This window comes from Empidonax traillii, unplaced genomic scaffold (genome assembly GCF_003031625.1).
Source record: "Empidonax traillii isolate 1590-97213 ecotype Southwest subspecies unplaced genomic scaffold, ASM303162v1 scaffold461:size861717, whole genome shotgun sequence".
In the NCBI taxonomy this organism is placed as follows: Eukaryota; Metazoa; Chordata; class Aves; order Passeriformes; family Tyrannidae; genus Empidonax; species Empidonax traillii.
The window spans coordinates 313,880-330,542 of record NW_020955654.1 but is presented as its reverse complement, the minus strand read 5'-3'; the positions used below and the strand labels follow the sequence as shown (position 1 = coordinate 330,542).

The 16,663-nt window shown below is 67.2% G+C and overlaps 3 protein-coding genes across 4 annotated transcripts in view; 2 read left to right on the top strand and 1 right to left on the bottom strand.

Moving 5' to 3' along the window:
* Window positions 1-430, bottom strand: part of PPP1CA (protein phosphatase 1 catalytic subunit alpha) — a 3,620-nt gene extending 3,190 nt beyond the window's left edge. The window contains exon 1 of the mRNA XM_027895579.1: window positions 343-430. Coding sequence (XP_027751380.1) covers window positions 343-397 — 55 coding nt within the window. The 5' untranslated portion in view covers window positions 398-430. The remainder of the gene's footprint in view (window positions 1-342) is intronic.
* A 2,646-nt stretch (window positions 431-3,076) lies between these two features.
* CARNS1 (carnosine synthase 1) lies at window positions 3,077-9,867 on the top strand. Its single transcript, XM_027895532.1, has 10 exons — window positions 3,077-3,223; window positions 4,008-4,026; window positions 5,012-5,243; window positions 5,480-5,569; window positions 5,783-6,270; window positions 6,619-6,799; window positions 7,348-7,433; window positions 7,913-8,144; window positions 8,230-8,501; window positions 8,632-9,867. The coding sequence occupies exons 2-10, from the start codon at window positions 4,024-4,026 to the stop codon at window positions 9,856-9,858; spliced, it is 2,811 nt and encodes a 936-aa protein (XP_027751333.1). The 5' UTR covers window positions 3,077-3,223; window positions 4,008-4,023; the 3' UTR covers window positions 9,859-9,867.
* Window positions 9,868-11,888: 2,021 nt separating this feature from the next.
* On the top strand, window positions 11,889-15,775 carry RPS6KB2 (ribosomal protein S6 kinase B2). 2 transcript variants are annotated; one of them, XM_027895531.1, is made up of 15 exons: window positions 11,889-12,013; window positions 12,766-12,800; window positions 12,873-12,993; window positions 13,081-13,149; window positions 13,223-13,370; window positions 13,720-13,777; window positions 13,864-13,964; window positions 14,036-14,126; window positions 14,212-14,302; window positions 14,582-14,689; window positions 14,791-14,853; window positions 14,920-14,997; window positions 15,075-15,179; window positions 15,253-15,365; window positions 15,592-15,775. In XM_027895531.1, the coding sequence occupies exons 1-15, from the start codon at window positions 11,942-11,944 to the stop codon at window positions 15,758-15,760; spliced, it is 1,422 nt and encodes a 473-aa protein (XP_027751332.1). In that variant the 5' UTR covers window positions 11,889-11,941; the 3' UTR covers window positions 15,761-15,775. The 2 variants fall into 2 exon arrangements, with proteins under 2 accessions (XP_027751332.1, XP_027751331.1); XM_027895530.1 differs by having other exon boundaries at window positions 15,072-15,179.
* The last annotated feature ends 888 nt before the right edge of the window (window positions 15,776-16,663 follow it).

Genomic DNA, 16,663 nt, shown 5'->3' with positions numbered 1-16,663 from the left:
CCCCGTATCCTCAGGCTCATCGCCAGCCCCCTACACCCCTTAGGGACCCCCCCATATCTCCTAGCCCCTTTCCTGCGGGGTACAGACTCCTCAGGGACTCCTCCTGTATCCTCCAAGTTCATCTCCAGACTTCCAAACCCCTTGGGAACGCGCCCCAAATACCAACCGGCCCCGACCCCCCTCCCCAAAAGCACCGCGGCCTAACCCGCCCCCGCCAGGCCCGGGCCGAGGACCCCCCTCCCCACTCCGCGGGGCTGAGGCACGGCCCAAGCGGGCCCCGGAGGGCTCCCCGGGCGGACGGGGGGCAGTCCCGGGGGTCGGGGGGCGGTGGGAACCCCTCACCCTCCAGGAGGCGGCTGATGATGGAGTCGAGGTTGAGCTTCTCAGTGTCCGCCATGGCCGCCCGCGCGCCGCCACGCCCCGCGCGCCCGCCCAGAGCGGCCCCTCCCCTCACGCGGGGGCGCCCCCTGCCGGCTCGGAGGAGTCACAGCGGCCCTTCGGTGTCCCCCTCGTCCCAGTGTCCCGACAGGGATGGGAGACAGCACAGACACGGAGGGGAGGGTTGCGGGAAGCCACGACAGTGGCATAGAGGCAGGAGGACACTCGTGGAGGTGGGACGTGCGTGGCAGATGGAGAACCCGGGCAAGGAGACATCCCGGGCTAGGGGGACACGCCGGGAACGGGAATACCCCAGTAAGGGGGTGACATCCCGGGATTAAAGGGTGGGCTCAGTTCCGCGCACACTGTGTCTCACCTAAAAAATCCAATGCGCAGGCTAGAAGGTGTAAAGACCTTCCCCGGTTCTTCGTTCGCGAAGACTGGCCATTACCTATAACCTGGGAAAGGGGATATCCCGAGAAAGGGGACGTGAGGAATGCCCCACTCCTGGGCGCGCAGGGATAGAGTGGGGGAGGCAGCCTCGGGGTAGATGGGGTCCTGGGGACACGGAGGGGACACGGGGGGACATGGGCACTCGTATCCTGCTCCTGGGAGCACAGGGATAGGGGAGGAGTGGAGCTGGGGACAGCCCAGGAGGGACCAGGGCGGGTGGGGGTCCCCAGGACTGGGGTTAGGATGACACGTAGGGGACACAGAGGAACACGAGGGGATACGACGCCTGACAGAGCTCGGGGATGTCCCCGCCCCGGGGCCTTGGGGACACCGTCGGGAGCAGCACTGGGCGGTTGCCGGGAGGCTGTTGCCACCCCGGGGACACCCCTGGAGGCCGGGCTCTCACTGGGGACACGGATACGTTTGTGCCATGGCTCGGGAAGGGTGGCAGTGCCAGGGATGGGGTCCTTCCTGTCCCTCTGCCCACAGTGGCTGTGCCATACCGTGCCGCGCTCTCCCACGCCATGCTGTGCCGTGTCATGCCATTCCCTGTATGCCATGCCAAGACATGCCATTCTCCTGTGCCATGCCATGCCATTCCCTGTTTTCCGTTCCTTGTGTGCCATGCCGTGCCGTGCCACTGCCCACATGCCATTCCCTGCCATTCCGTGCGCGCCATTCCATGCCGTGCGGGTGCGGTCGGAAATAGCTCCCGGGGCCTGCCCTGGCCCTGACATTTCTGCTCCGCGGTGTCAGTTTTACACCCGGCCCCGGGTGACCCCGGGCTGGCCCCGTCCCTGTCCCTGGTCACTTATCCCCTGTCCCCGTCCCGTGTCCCAGTCCCACTCTCTGTCCCCATCCCCCCGAGGTGCCATCCCGGCTACCCAGCCACGAGCCCCCCGCTGTCTCCTTTTCCTGCCACCCCTCTCGGTCCCCCCGGTCCCTCCGGTGCCCCCGGACCCGCCCCGCCCCGCCCGGGGCCGCCCCACCCGGGCAGGAGGCGCCGCCGCCACCGCCGGGACAGGAGCGGGCAGAGCTACTGCGGGGGAGTGACAGCACCGGGACAGACAGACGGACCCCGACAGGGCAGGGACAGGAGCAGGCAGAGCCACTGCCAGGGTGTGACAGCACCAGGACCGACCAACACCACCACCGCCACTGCCGGTGGGTGCTGGCAGCGTGGGGGTCCGGGGGATCCAAGGGGGGGTGAGTGGGTGTTTTTGGGGTGGTGGTGGTGCGGAGGCGGGCAGGAGCAGCGGGATATGGGCCGAGGAGTGTGTGCACATATGTGTATGTGCACGTGTGCATGTGCACACGTGTGTGGGTGTGCCCATGTGACATGGTGACAGGGTGTGTGTGCACAGAGCGGTGCGACAGTGCAGGTGACGAGGTGTGGGGGGTGCAGGTGACACGGTGCAGGCGATAAGGTGAGGGTAACCGGGTGCAGGTGACAGGGTGCAGGTGAGTGTGTGGGTGACAGTGCAGGTGACATAGTGCAGGTGATGGGGGTATGGGTAAGAGGGTGAGGGTGACAGTGTGAGTGACAAGTTGTGGGTGACAGGATGCAGGTGATGGGGTGGCAGTAACAAGGGTGCAGGTGATGGTGCAGGTGACAAGGTGTTAGTGACAGTGCAGGTGACAGTGTGGGTGACAGGGTGTGAGAGACGGGGTGACAGTGACAGGGTGGTGGTGCAGGTGATGGTGGGGGTGACAGGGTGCAGCTGATGATGCAGGTGATGGTGGGGGTGACATGGTGTGGGTAATGCTGTGGGTGATGGGGGGTGCGATTGTTCGGGTGGCAGGTGACAGAATGTGTGACGGGGTGGGGGGGTGACAGGGAGCGGGTGACAGAGAGCGGGTGACAGGAAGTGGATGAAAGGGAGCGGGTGACAGCGCGTGCAGGACCCTGCGGCGCAGCAGCCGCGCTGGTGGCCCCGTGCCTGCCGGTGGCGGTGACGGTGGCAGTGACAGTGACACCGCAGGCAGCTGGAGATAAGCCGGGGGACGTGCGTGCTGGCAGCTCCGCCACGCTGGGGAGCTACGGGGGACGGGGCGGGGGGAGAGGGGGGAAGGGCGTGCCCAACCTGGGGACACAGGACAGGGGGACAGGGACACCCCGGCAGGCTGAGCCACGCCCCGGGTCCCGCTGCGGCAGCGCGTCCCTCCCTGGCGACGGGGACAGGGACACGGACAGGGGTGCCAGCGCCTGGCGCGAGGTGGCAGAGGGGACAATGGGGCTCTGTGTCGCCTAATCCGGGGCACGGGGCCGGAGGTTGGCACCCCGGCGTGGCGCGGGAGGGGTTTAAAGGCCAGACCGGCCGGTGTCCCCTGTGCCAGGCGTCCCCGAGCCCTCGTCCCCTGCGTGCTCTCAGGCCACGGCTCCCACCCCAAGGTACCGGGGAACACGGCTGTCCCAGCTTGGGGACCGCAGGGCCACCTCCTGGTTGGGGGTGGAGGGGGACAGGATGGTCCCTAAGCAGGGGAGGGGCGCGGACCCAGAGGGACCCCGATGGCTGTCTCGTGGATGGGTTTTGGGGGGTTCTTCTGCCATGCCACCGAGCAGTGTGCCCCCTAACCCTGTTCCCGGGTGCCGGCCACCCCCCGGGGACACCCCCCCACCGCGTGCCCTGGGTCTGCCCCCCGAGGGGCTGGGGATGCCTCGGTGCATGGCTGCCAGTGGACACTGCTCAGCTCCGTGCCTCAGTTTCCCTCCGTTCCAGCTCTGCCGGGCACGTGCTGGGGATGGGGACACCCTGGGGGCCGGGGACACCCCGGGCACCTGGGTCTGCACCCCCAGAGCACCTTGGCACCTCCGGGACGGGGGGGGTGCCCCTGGCTGTACTGAGCTGGCACGGGATTACAGTAATCCCTGTGCGGGCTCAGCCAGAGGTGCCGGGGCCATCGGGGCTGGCACCGAGAGGCAAACCTGGGGCCACCGTGACCAGCACCGAGGGGTCAATTTGGGGCCGCCAGGGTGGTCAACGAGGGGACAAGCTGGGGACACCAGAGTTGGCATCGAGAGGTGCCCCAGGAAGGGTGCCAGGCTCTGGTGGGTGCTGCAGGACGGGTCCTTCCGGGGGGGCTGGTGAGGGGCCTCCAAGCACTGGGGGTGTGTTGCCGGGGAGGTGGCAGGTCCCCAAGGAGCCACGCTGACTCTGCCTGTCCTTCTCTTGCAGCCCCTCTATCACCAGGATGGTGAGTGGCCCCCGGGTGGGGGGTCCGGGCGGAGGTGGGTGCCTGCCCTGGGGACCCCGGTGGTGGCGGGCACTGGCACGGGGCAGCGTGGTGTGCTGTGCCCACCCTCCGCGTGACCCCGCGGGGACAAGGGGACGCTTTGTCCGGGAGCTGGTGGCCCCAGCGGCTGGCACTGCCCCGCTGTCCCTGAGGCGGTGGCACTGTGCCCGCCACCCGCAGCCCCCCGGCACCGTGACACCCCCACCCGCGGGTGGCAGCGGCGCCTGGTGCCCCTACGCTGTGTCTGCACCCTGTCCCCCATGCCCACCCGGTGTCTGCCCCCGTGACAACCCCATGCCACACCCATGCCAGCCCCTTAGATCCCTGTCAGCCCCTTCAACCCGAGCCAGACCCACGCCAGTCCCATGGCAACCCATTTAGCCCCGTGCCAGCCCACTAGCCACATACTAGCCCCTTAGCCCCATGCCAGACCCGTGACAAGCAATTAGCCCTGTGCCAGCCTCATACCACCCCTATACCAGCCCCTTAGACCTGTGCCAGCCCCGTGCCAGTCCCATGCTAAACCACCAGCCTAACACCAAACCCTTAGACCCATGGCAGCCCCACACCAGCCCTGTGCCAGCCAGATGATAGTCCCTTAGTCCCATGCAAGCCTCATACTAGCCTGATGCCAACCCACCAGCCCTGTGCCAGCCCTGTGCCATCCCCTTGGCCCCACGCCCACCCCTTTACTCCATGCCACCCCCATACCAGCCCTTAAGTCCATACTAGCCCCACACACCAGCCCCTTAACTCCATGCCATCCACTTAGCTCTGTTCCAGCCCCATCCCAAACCCCTTAGGCCCATATCAGCCCCATGCCAATCCTGAGCCATCCCCTTAACCTCATGTCAGCCACATACCATCCCCTTCACCCTGTGCCAGCCCCGTGCCACCCCCCTCTCCTAGTTCCAGCCCTGTGCCAGCCCGGTCCCTGCTCCCACAGCTCTCGATGGCCCAGCCGAGCGGGGAGCGGGTGCCCAGCCCCGCAAAGCAGGAGTGGGCAGGGCCCGAGGCGCTGTGCCCAGGCTGGCTGGAGGACGAGACCCCCGATGGCAACTTGCCCGGGGACAGCGGGGACCCCGACGGTGCCACCCACGCCTTCGAGCGGCTGCAGAGCGCCCTGTCCCAGGAGGGGCTGCCCCCAACGCTGGACTGCTCCATGGAGCCCCGCACGGGTGGGAGGCACGGGGGGCATGGCGCCAGGCTGGGGACATGGGGGTAGCAGGGACAGGGGTGGGGGAAGAGCACCAGGCTGGGGATATGGGGGTGGCAGGGACCGGGGTGGCACTGGGGGCACAGTGCCAGGCTCAGGACAAGAGTGTTTGGGGTCTCCCAGCCAGGCTGGGGTGCCAGGGACAGGGTGGTACCAGGGTTCCCACCCTGGGGCTGTTGACCCTCCCCTTCCTGGCAGGATTTGGTCCACTGGACATGACCGTTTGCATCCTGGGCTCCCCCACTGCCTTCCTGCCCGTCCTGCTGGAGGGTGGCACCCGCTGCCCAGGTGGGTATGGTCCCCTTGTCTCCAGCCTCACAGTGAGGGGGTCTCCAAACCTGCCTGTGCTGCATGGCCGGGACTGGGAAGGAAACTGAGGCAGAGGAGGAGGGTGGCACCCACTAACCCCAGCTCCACTAACCCCAGCACACACCAGTCCAGCAGCAAATGCCACCCCAGGGTGTCAGGGTCCTCACTGCCCACCTCTCTGCCCACCCACAGGTGCCATGGTGCTGTGCCTGTCACCCACCTGGGCCAGCCGTGTGCCGTCTGAGTCGTGTCCCGGTGCTTGGTCCTTGCTGCTCTCCCAGGGGGTCTCCTTCAAGGTGGGGGGTCACAGCGCCCTGGAGACCTTTGTGCCCCCCCGCCGTGCCAACTATGTGACGGGCACATTCGCACCGTGGGAGCCCGAGGGCGGCTGGGTGGGTGAGCTGGCCCGTGACCTCGACTGCCCCACGGGAGGCTCGGCCCTGCTCACCCACCGCCTTGAGGACCTGCTGCTCACCCGCTGGGTGCTGGCGGCTCGTGCCAACCTGCCTGTGCCCCCTACGCTGGCCTTTGTCCTGGAGGCTCGGGGGGACCTGCCCACCAAGTTGGAGGTGCCTGGGGTGAGGCTGGTGCGGCTGCAGGACCCCCAGGGCCAGGACAGCCTGGTGCAGGAGGAGGTGAACACCTTCCTGGGGGGCACTACCATGGAGCCCTACAGCCAGGTGGGCACGGGGAGGCATGGGGGGCACCCACAGGGCATGGCAGGGGGGTAGGGGTAACGGACATGGGTACAGCAGGGCGGGGGGGGGGGTATGGGGGGGGCACCTGGTAGGGTGGCTCTGGTGACAGAGGGTGACAGAGGGTGACAACTGTACCGAGGTGGTGGAGTGGCTGTTGAGGTGGCCCTGGGTGGCACACTGGCACATGCACATGGTGACCAGGGCATGGGGTGACATGGGGGTACACACAGGTGCTGGGGTGGCTGTTGGTATGGCACCAGATGGCACTGGCTGGCACGGGGGTGCCCACAGGTGGTGGGGTGGCAGAGGGTGACATGGGGGTGTCCACAGGTGATGGTGCGGCTGGCGGGGTGGCGGTGGCGGGGGACAGGCACCTGCAGCACCCACAGGAAGGAGGAGGGGGCGGCGGTGATGCGTGTGGTGGGTGCCCAGCTTCGGGGGCTGACGGAGGAGGACAGCGTCCTGCTGGAGGCCATGGTGCCCACCGCCCGCCTGCCTGTGCCCCCTCCACGTAAGGCCCCCGCCCTTGGGCGCCCATCACCCTGGGGTGGGAGAGGGGAAGGGTCCCCCCAGTTCCCCCTGGCTGTGTCAGCTGTGTGTCTGTCCCCGGGGGTGGATGGAGGGTCATCGGGAGGCCCAAACCCTGGGGATCCTGGGGGTGGGTACGAGAGTGGTAACCCTGGACCCCCATAGTCCCTGGTTGGAGGGGGAAGTCACCATGAACCCCCATGGTCACCTGGGGTGGGAGGGAAGGGCACCCCGGACTCCCAGGTCTCGTGAGGTGGGAGGGAAGGGCACCCCAGACTCCCACAGTCACTTGCGGTGGGAGGGAAGGGCGCCTTGGACCCTCACGGCCTCCTGGGGTGGGAAGGAAAGTGACCCCCTTTGCCTCCTGACAGTCCCCTGGGGCTGGGGGTGAAAATGACCATCTGTACCCCACACTCCCCTGGGGCTGGGGTTGGCCAGGGCCACCGTGGTGCCACTGGGGGGTCCCCAAAGCCCCTGGAGGAGAGGGGGGGTTGGGCAGGGACAGTGCCTGCCCTGTCCCTCGCCCCCCAGGCAGCCCAGCCCCGCGGCTGCCCATGGCCCTGCGCATCTGCACCCTGGTCTGCAGGTCCTGGGGGGACCGGCCCCAGCTCTGCCAGGTACGGTGGGTCCCCAACTCCTGGTGGCCCCACATATCCCCAAGCTATCCTTGTTCCCACGCCCTGGTGGCAGCCCATGTTCCCCAGGCTATGACACAGCAGCCCAGGTCTCCACGCCCCTGTTGCCCTGTGTGTTCCCAGGCTATGGTGGCCATCCATGTCCTGGTGGCCCCACATGTCCCCAAGCTATGGTGGCACCTGGTGCTCCCAAGCTACTAACACGACAGCACATATCCCCATGTCCCCTGGCTATGGTGTCCATCCGTACCCCCGTCCTTGGGTCACCCCATGTCCCCATTCCCTGGCGGCAGCTGGGTACCCAGGCTATGGCGTGGCAGCCAACATCCCCATAGCTGGTGGCAGGATAGTTCACACTACCTTGCGTGGCCATCTATGTCCCTGTGTCACTGTGGTAGCCCACGTCCCCAGGCAATGGGGTGGCAGCTGGTGTCCCCACGGCCGCGCCGGTGTCCCCGCAGGTGGCCTGTGCCGTGGGACGCGCGGAGAGCCCAGTGCGGCACGGGGCGGCACTGCCCCAGGGCCTGGACTCCAGCCTGCAGCAGTGGGGGGTGGTGGCCCCCAGCCAGCGCCAGGCACTGGCCACGCGGCTCCGGGAGGCCACTGAGGCCGCCATGGCCGCCCTGTTGGCCGCTGAGGCCGAGTTGAGCCCGCAGCAGCGCGGTGGCACCCGCGCCCGCACCGACATCCTGGGTGAGTGTGGCGAGGGGCAGTGCCGGTCCCTGATGTCACCCCGCGGTGCCAAGCGCTGCGTCACCATCACTGTCACCGTCCCCAGGTGTGGACTTCTTGCTGGCATGTGTGGATGACGCCCTGGAGCTGGTGGCCCTGGCCACCAACAGCCAGCGATGCCTGGAGACCTGTGTGCTGGCCGAGGCCATGGGGCGCGCCGTGGGGGAGCCCCCCGGGGACCTGCCCCGGCTGCTGGCCGAGGCCATGCTGCACAGGGCGCAGTGTCACTTGGTGGAGGGCAAGGACATCCTGCTCATCGGGGCCGGCGGTGTCAGCAAGAGCTTCGTGTGGGAGGCGGCTCGCGACTACGGGCTGAGGGTGAGGAGGATTTGGGGCGCTGCCACCCGGCGGTTTCGGAGCGACCACCGGGTGCCGCATCACGGCAGCTGCGCCCGCGGCCCGGCCGGCGGTGGTGGGCGTCCTGGTGACATCTCTTTTGGCGACGCAGATCCACCTGGTGGAGTCGGACCCGGAGCACTTCGCGGCGGGGTTGGTCCAGACCTTCCTGCCCTACGACAGCCGGGAGCACCGGCGGGATGAGGAGCACGCGGAGCGGGTGCTGGAGCTGGTGCGCTCCCAGGGACTGCGGCCCCACGCCTGCCTCTCCTACTGGGACGACTGCGTGGTGCTGGCGGCGCTGGTGTGCCAGGGCCTGGGGCTGCGCGGCTGCTCGCCCGCCGCCGTCCGCGTGGCCAAGCAGAAGAGTCGGACCCACCAGCACCTGCAGCGGTGCCGCCGCGGCCGCCCGCCGCCCGCCGCCTTCGCCGTGCCCTGCCGCCGGCTGCAGAGCCACGGCGACGTGGAGCGGGCGGCGGGCGCCGTGCCCTTCCCGGCCGTGGCCAAGCTGGAGTTCGGGGCCGGAGGAGTGGGGGTGCGGCTGGTGGAGGACGCCGGGCAGTGCCACGCGCACGCGGCGAGGCTGTGGCGGGACCTGCGGGATGACGCCGACCACCCGGGCATCGGGCTGGGCTGGGGCAACGCCATGCTGCTCATGGAGTACGTGCCGGGCACCGAGCACGACGTGGACCTGGTGGTCTTCGACGGGCGGCTCGTGGGCGCCTGGGTGTCGGACAACGGCCCCACGCGCGTCCCTGCGTTCCTGGAGACGGCGGCCTGCCTGCCCTCCTGCCTGCCCGCCGACCGGCAGGCGCAGCTGGTGCGAGCGGCCCTGCAGTGCTGCCGGGCGTGCGGGCTGCGCGACGGCGTCTTCAACGTGGAGCTCAAGCTGGGGCCGGGGGGCCCGCGACTGCTGGAGATCAACCCCCGCATGGGGGGCTTCTACCTGCGCGACTGGATCCGGGAGGTCTACGGCCCCGACCTGCTGCTGGCGGCGGTGCTGGTGGCGCTGGGGGTGCCACCGGTGCTGCCCGCCCGCCCCGCGCCCCGCGCCCACCTGGCGGGAGTGATGTGCCTGGGCTCGGAGCACGGCGCGGCCTTGGCAACCGGCGGCGGAATGGAGGCGCTGCGGGAGCTGCAGGGCCGGGGGCTCGTCCGCCTCAACCGGCTCTTCGAGGAGGTGGCGGGGGACGGCGAGTACGAGGAGCCGCTGCTGAGCGTGGCGTGTGACGGGGCGACGCGGGCGGAGGCTTGCGTGCGCCTGCTGGGGCTGTGCCAGGCGCTGGGCATCGACTCCCCGAGATACCCCGTGGAGCATTTCCTGTCTCACTTCAAATAGCGCCGGGCAGGCAGCGGGGACGGCAGGGGAAAGCAGGGCGCGGGGGACGCTCACCCACCGCCCTGGTACCCCCTCCCGCTGCCTCGCTCCCCGGCACCCCGCCCCATCATCCCGTGGCCTGGCACACCGTCCCCTGGCACCCCCCACCGCTGCCCTGGATCCCAATCACCTGCCCTGGTATCCCACGTCCTGGCATCCACCCACTTCCCTGACTGCCCATCCCCTGGCATCCTGACCCCCCATCCACAGGGATCCCCCCATTAACCTGACACTCCACGCCTGGCACCCCTATTCTGCCCTGGATCCCAATCACCTGCCCTGGTACCCCATTGCCTGACACCCACCCCCTCCCCTAACACCCCATTTCCTGGCATCCCCCCATTACTCAGTTATCCCATCCCCTGGCATCCTCCATGGCCTGGCACCACATTCCCTGGCATCCCCTTCCATCCTGGCACTACATTCCTTGGCATCGCCCCCATTTCTGAGGCACCCCCGTCCCTGTCATCCCTCCATTATGCCATTACCCCTTCCCCTAAAACCCCCCTCTCCCAATCCAGGCACCCCATGTCCTGTTCCACCATTCCCTGACATTCCCAACATGGCCTGCCACCCCATGCTCTGCCATTCCCCCACTCCCCTAACACCCCATCCCCCTGCCCTGACACCCCCATTCCCCGCTCTACAGCATCTGCCTTCCTCCCCCATCGCCCCCATCCTTGCAGCCGGGGGTCCCGTGCCCCTCCCATGCCAGGGACACTCAGGGGGCACCGAGTGTCCTTGTGCCATCCCACAGCAGGGGGGAAGCCAGGGGACACCCAGAGGCACCTGAGCCACCTCACCTGAGCAGCAGGGGTAGCCTGAGGTGTGTTGGCACCTGCTGGCATGGGGAGACCCTACAATAACACACCAGCGTGGGGAGACCCCACAATAACAAATCAGTGTGGGAACACTCTGCAATAACAGACTGACGTAAGGAGACCCCACAACAACACACCTGGAAGGGGAGACCCCACAATAACACACTTGGAAGGGGAAACCCCACAACAACACACTTGGAAGGGGAGACCTCACAAATTACAAACCATCATGGGGAGACACTATAATAATAAAGCAGAATGGGGAGACCCTGCAGTAACAGACAGGTGAGGGGAGGCCCCACAGTAACACCCTGGAAGGGGAGACCCTACAATAACAAACCAGCATGGGACAAAACCACAATGACAGACCACTGTGGGGAGACCCTGCAGTAACAAAGGGGTTCCCACGGATTGCCTGGAGCAGCTGGGAAGACCCTCTGGGAAGAAACTTGTGTGGGGAGCCCCTGTGATATACAGGGCTGTCACTGGGGAGACCTTACGATAACACCAGAGACCATACAATAACACCAACATAGGCTCTGTAGTGCCTGAGACCCTAGAATAACACTAGTGACCTTACAATAGCACCCACCCCCTGTAGCACCCTTGACCCTACAATAACACTAGTGACCTTACAATAACTCCCAGCCTCCACAACCCTAAAATAACACCCAGCCTCTATAGTGCTTGAGACCCTGCAATAACACGAGTGACCCTACAATAACACCCAGCCCCCATGGCCCCCACAACTCTACAATAGCACCAGAGATCCTACAATAACACCCAGCCCCTGTAGTGCTTGAGACCCTGCAATAACACGAGAGACCCTACAATAACACCCAGCCCTCACAGCCCCCACGACGCTACAATAACACCAGTGACTCTACACCACCACCAGTGCGCCCCAGGCCCACTCGTGGCGGGGAGGGGGCGTTGGCCGCGGTGGGCTCTCCCCGTCCCTTCCTACCCCCTCCTCTGACGTCACGGCGGCCCCGCTGACGTCACGGTGGCGCAGCGCGGGCGGGCCCGGGCCAGGGCGACCCCCAGTAAAGGCTGTGAGCGGCTCTGCCCTTGTCCTTGTCTCTGCGTCATCCCCGGGGACCCGCGGTCCCTGCGTCCCCCCTTACCGGGGACACCGGGGCACGCCCCAGTGACGCGAGCGGGGCGTGTCCGTGGGGCGGGTCCGCGGGGCGGGTCCCGGGGGGGCCCCGTGCGGCGCAGTTATGGCGGGGGTGTTCGACATCGACCTGGAGACCGAGGAGGGCAGCGACGGGGACGAGCCCGAGCTGGGCACCGTGAGCCCACCCCGGGGCGCGGGCAGGGGGACGACGAGGAGGGGCACGCCGGGATCGGGACCCCCAGCGCAGGCTGGGGCGGGGGCGGCGCCGCGGGGACGCGGGGCACCGCGATCGGGACGGGGCGCGGAACGGGGACGCGGCGGGAACAGCGGGAGCGCGGCTACCGGGACACACGGGGAGGACACACGCTCGGTGCCCGGCAGGGCGGGCGGGGGGCTGCGAGGCAGCGGCAGCGACAGTGACAGGGACGGGGATCCCACCGGTGGCGGGGCGGGAGCTGTCGTGCGGCACCGGGGGCAGCCGCGGGTCCCGGCCGGGCAGCGGGCGGCTCCCGCTGGGCAGGGCCCGGCCTCGGCCTCAAAACATCCGGCAGAGCCGGCTCGGCGCTGCCTCGCCCCGCGCTGTCCGTGTCCTGCCCGTGTCCCGCTCGTGTCGTGTCTGCCATGGGCGCCCTTCCTGTCCTGGGTCCCCTCCCTGCCATGTGTCCCCTCCCTGCTGTTGTGGGTCCCCTCCCTGCCATGTGTCCCCTCCCTGCTGCCGTGGGTCCCCTGCCTGCCGTGAGTTCTCTACCTGCCTGCCATCTCACCATGGGTCCCCTGCCTGTCACGAGTCCCCTGCCTGCCACGGGTCTCCTGCATCCCTGCCATCCCACTGCCTGTCCCCTCCCTGCCATGTGTCCCCTGCCTGCAGCTGCCCCCTGCCCACGGTGCCTTCCCCGCCCTCCACTGACTGTGGGTCCCCTCCCACAGGAGATGGAGCTGGAGCCGCGGGGGAACGGCCTGGAGTAAGTGGGGGGGCAGGCAGGGGAGGGGGGGACAGGGAGGGGGTCCATCCCTGCTCACCCCTCTCCCCCCAGACCGGTGGGACACTACGAAGAGATTGAGATCTCGGAGAGCAGTGTCAACAATGGCCCCGAGCACATCGGCCCCAGCTGCTTCGAGCTGCTCCGTGTCCTGGGCAAGGGGGGCTATGGCAAGGTGGGGGCACAGCGGGCTGAGGGGACCCTGGGAGGGGCTCCAGTGCTGCTTGACAGCATCCCCAACCCTCCCTTCCCGCCCTCCCAGGTGTTCCAGGTCCGCAAAGTCCAGGGCACCAACACGGGGAAGATCTTCGCCATGAAGGTCCTGAAGAAGGTAGTGCTACACCCGGCCCCCCCCCCGAGCCCCCCAGGGGACCCCCCAAACTCTGCACCCACCCCCTCCCCAGGCCAAGATCGCCTGCAACGCCAAGGACACGGCGCACACACGGGCAGAGAGGAACATCCTGGAGGCCGTCAAGCACCCCTTCATCGTCGACCTCATCTACGCCTTCCAGACAGGCGGCAAGCTCTACCTCATCCTGGAGTGCCTCAGTGGTGAGGGAAGGGTGGCCAGGCAGCCAGAAGTCCAGGGATGGCTTAGGGAGGGTCTCAGGGATGGTTCATGGGGTCCCAGGGATGGCTTAGGTAGTCCCAGGGATGGCTCAGGGGATCCAGTGATGGCTCACAGTGTTCCAGGGTTGGCTCAGGGGGGTGCAGAGGTGGTTAAAGGGGTCCCAGGGGATTGCTTGGGGGGGTCCAGGTATTGCTCACGGGATCCTAGGGGTGGCTAAAGGGGTCCCAAGGGATGGCTCAGGAGGTCCCAGGGATGGCTCAGGGGGTCCCAGGGATGGCTAAAGGGTTTCCAGGGATGGCTCAGGGGGTCCAACTCAGGCTCTCTTTGCAGGTGGAGAGCTCTTCATGCAGCTGGAGCGGGAGGGAATCTTCCTGGAGGACACTGCCTGGTAGGGCTGGGAAGGTGGTAGTGGTGGGCTTGCAGAGGGGAGTGGGCACCCCAACACCCCTCTCAGCCTCCCCTGTCCCGCCCCAGTTTCTACCTGAGCGAGATCACGCTGGCTCTGGGTCACCTGCACTCCCATGGGATCATCTACCGGGACCTCAAGCCAGAGAACATCATGCTCAACAGCCAAGGTGGGCTTGGGGGGGATCTGGGGGGCTTAGGGGTTCTCCAGGGATGGTGCTGAGCCCCCCATCTCCCTCAGGTCACGTCAAGCTCACGGATTTCGGGCTGTGCAAGGAGTCGATCCATGATGGAGCCGTCACCCACACCTTCTGCGGCACCATTGAGTACATGTGAGGTGGATGCAGCACTTGGGGGGTGTTGGGGGGGGTCTACCATGGCCCCCCATGCACTCAGGGACCCCCCTGCTCCTCCCAGGGCCCCTGAGATCCTGGTGAGGAGCGGGCACAACCGGGCAGTGGACTGGTGGAGCCTGGGAGCCCTGATGTATGACATGCTCACCGGATCGGCAAGTCCCACTCCTGCTCCTTCCTCCCTGGGGCACTAGGGGGTCTGAGAGCTGGAGGGGAGGGTTCTGAAGGTGGTGGGGGTCCTGGAGATGGGTCCCTGACAGGAGGAGTCAGGGCACCCTGATACTCACAGGATCAGCAAGTCTCACTCCTGCTCCTTCCTCCCTGGGGGTCATTAGGTGAGGAGTCCCAGAGGTGGTTTTGGGGGTCCCCACCTGGTTGACTCCGAGCCTTTCTCACCCCGCTGGCTTTCCCTCACCACGTGATGCCTCTCTTAGCCCCCGTTCACCGCCGAGAACCGCAAGAAGACCATCGACAAGATCCTCAAGGGCAAACTGGTGCTGCCGCCCTACCTGACCCCCGACGCCCGCGACCTCCTCAAGAAGGTGCCCCCCCAGACTTCCCTCACCTCCTCCCACCCTTTATTTAAGCAGATTCTACCAAAACACCTCTCCCATTCCTGTCTCCATCCCTGTTTCTCTTCCAGTTCCTCAAGCGAAACCCCAACCAGCGGGTGGGGGGGGGCCCAGGGGACGCAGCCGATGTGCAGGTACAGGGGTGGGCAGGGGGTGGGTGGGACCCCCCCTGTCCTGCCTGACACACCGCAATCCCACAGAAACAACCCTTCTTCCGCCACGTCAACTGGGAGGACCTGCTGGCACGCCGGCTGGATCCCCCCTTCAAACCCTGCCTGGTATGGAGGGTGGGCAGAGGGGGGCAGGGAGTGTTTTGGGGGGTCCCGTGGGAGCACCCACCATGTCCCCACAGCAGTCAGAGGAGGACGTGAGCCAGTTCGACACCCGCTTCACCCGCCAGACCCCTGTTGACAGCCCTGACGATGCTGCCATCAGTGAAAGTGCCAACCAGGCCTTCCTGGTAGGGGGGGCACAGCTTGGGGGGGCAACCCCCAGCACCCCTAACCCCCTGCTGACACCCCTAAAACCCGCAGGGCTTCACCTATGTGGCCCCCTCAGTGCTGGAGAGCATCAAGGAGGGGTTCTCCTTCCAGCCCAAGGTGCGCTCACCCCGACGCCTCAACAGCAGCCCCCGTACCCCTGTCAGGTACTGGGGGGCCAGGGAGGGCTCAGGGGGTGAATGGGGGGAGTGGGGGGTTTTGGGATGGGGGCGTCAGGGTGGCACCAAGGGGGAAAGAGAGTGGGTGGAGGTCCAGTGGAAAGGTTCATGGAATATGAGGGGGGCATGGTGCCCTCAGGGCTGGGGAGGGGCATTGGCTGCCCCCTTCCCCCAACATGGGTGCCCCTCTCACCCTCCACTGTGTCCCCCCCAGCCCTGTGAAGTTCTCTCCGTTCGAGGCATTCAAGCCGGTGGTCCCGGGGGACCCTATGGAGCTGGGACCTCCCCAGGCCCCCCCACCTGAGGGCACGGCCCCCCTGCCCATCAAACCCTCCGGGGGGGTCAAGAAGCAGAAGGGGGGCCGGGGTCGGGTGCCCAGGTAGGGGTGGGGGGGTGGGGAGGGGCAGAGGGGGGGCCTGGTGCCCCCCATGGTGTGGGGGGGACCCCATGGTGCTGCTGTTGCTCCGGGGAGTTCAGCCCCTCCTCCAGCACAGTCCCCCTGCCTGCTGGGTTGGGGGGCACAGGGGGCCTGCCCAGGGGTGTGGCCCCTGGGGGCGTGGCCCCGATGCTGGACGCGTGCCAATTAAAGGACTTGCCGAGGCCATGGTGGTCCCTGTGCTGGGGATGGGGTCCTAGGACCCATGGCAGGGGGGTGGGGGGGAGGGTTGCCCTGGGAGGGTGGAGTTCAGGCTCCACCCCTTGTGTGGTGCCACATCCCTTTAATGCCACCCCCCTTTCCCAAGCTTACCCAGGCAGCCAAAATTGGGCAGAGCTGCTCTTTATTGGCTGGTGCCCAGGCGCACGCAGCCAACCAGGAGCCTCTGCTGGGGGCAGGCGGGGGCAGAGAAGGGGTCCCTCTGCTGGCAGGGCGGTGACATCACGAGCACGTGACATCCGGGGGGATGACATGGCAGGATAGGGGTGTCAGAACGAGATGACATCGCCGGATGGTGACATCCCAGCACGGTGACATCAGATGGGAGGAGCATCGAGGTAACATCAGAGGGTGCTGACATCGCAGGACAGGGTTGTCACAAGGATGTGATGTCACAGGGCAGTGACATCTTGTGGCAGTAGCATCACGGGGTAGCGACGTCACGGCGACGACGTCACAAGGCGGTGATGTTTGGCCGCGTGTCCTCCCAGGCTGCTGTCCCCGAGAAGGGGTGCAGGTCACTGAGCAAGGCCTCGGCGCTGCCCCCTGCCCCCCGCCCCCCACACAGGGGGCTCTCCCTGCCCTCCAGGGCTGGGGACGCCTCGGCCTCCTGCTCGTCCTCGTCTTCATT

Coding starts and splice junctions, on each gene's coding strand:
- RPS6KB2 (XM_027895530.1), top strand. CDS start 11,942: ATGGCGGGGGTGTTCGACATCGACCTGGAGACCGAGGAGGGCAGCGAC. Junction 12,014..12,765: donor ACGAGCCCGAGCTGGGCACC/GTGAGCCCACCC, acceptor CCCCTCCCACAG/GAGATGGAGCTGGAGCCGCG. Junction 14,998..15,071: donor CCCCCTTCAAACCCTGCCTG/GTATGGAGGGTG, acceptor ATGTCCCCACAG/CAGTCAGAGGAGGACGTGAG.
- CARNS1 (XM_027895532.1), top strand. Junction 5,570..5,782: donor GGGTGGCACCCGCTGCCCAG/GTGGGTATGGTC, acceptor GCCCACCCACAG/GTGCCATGGTGCTGTGCCTG. Junction 8,502..8,631: donor CTCGCGACTACGGGCTGAGG/GTGAGGAGGATT, acceptor TTGGCGACGCAG/ATCCACCTGGTGGAGTCGGA.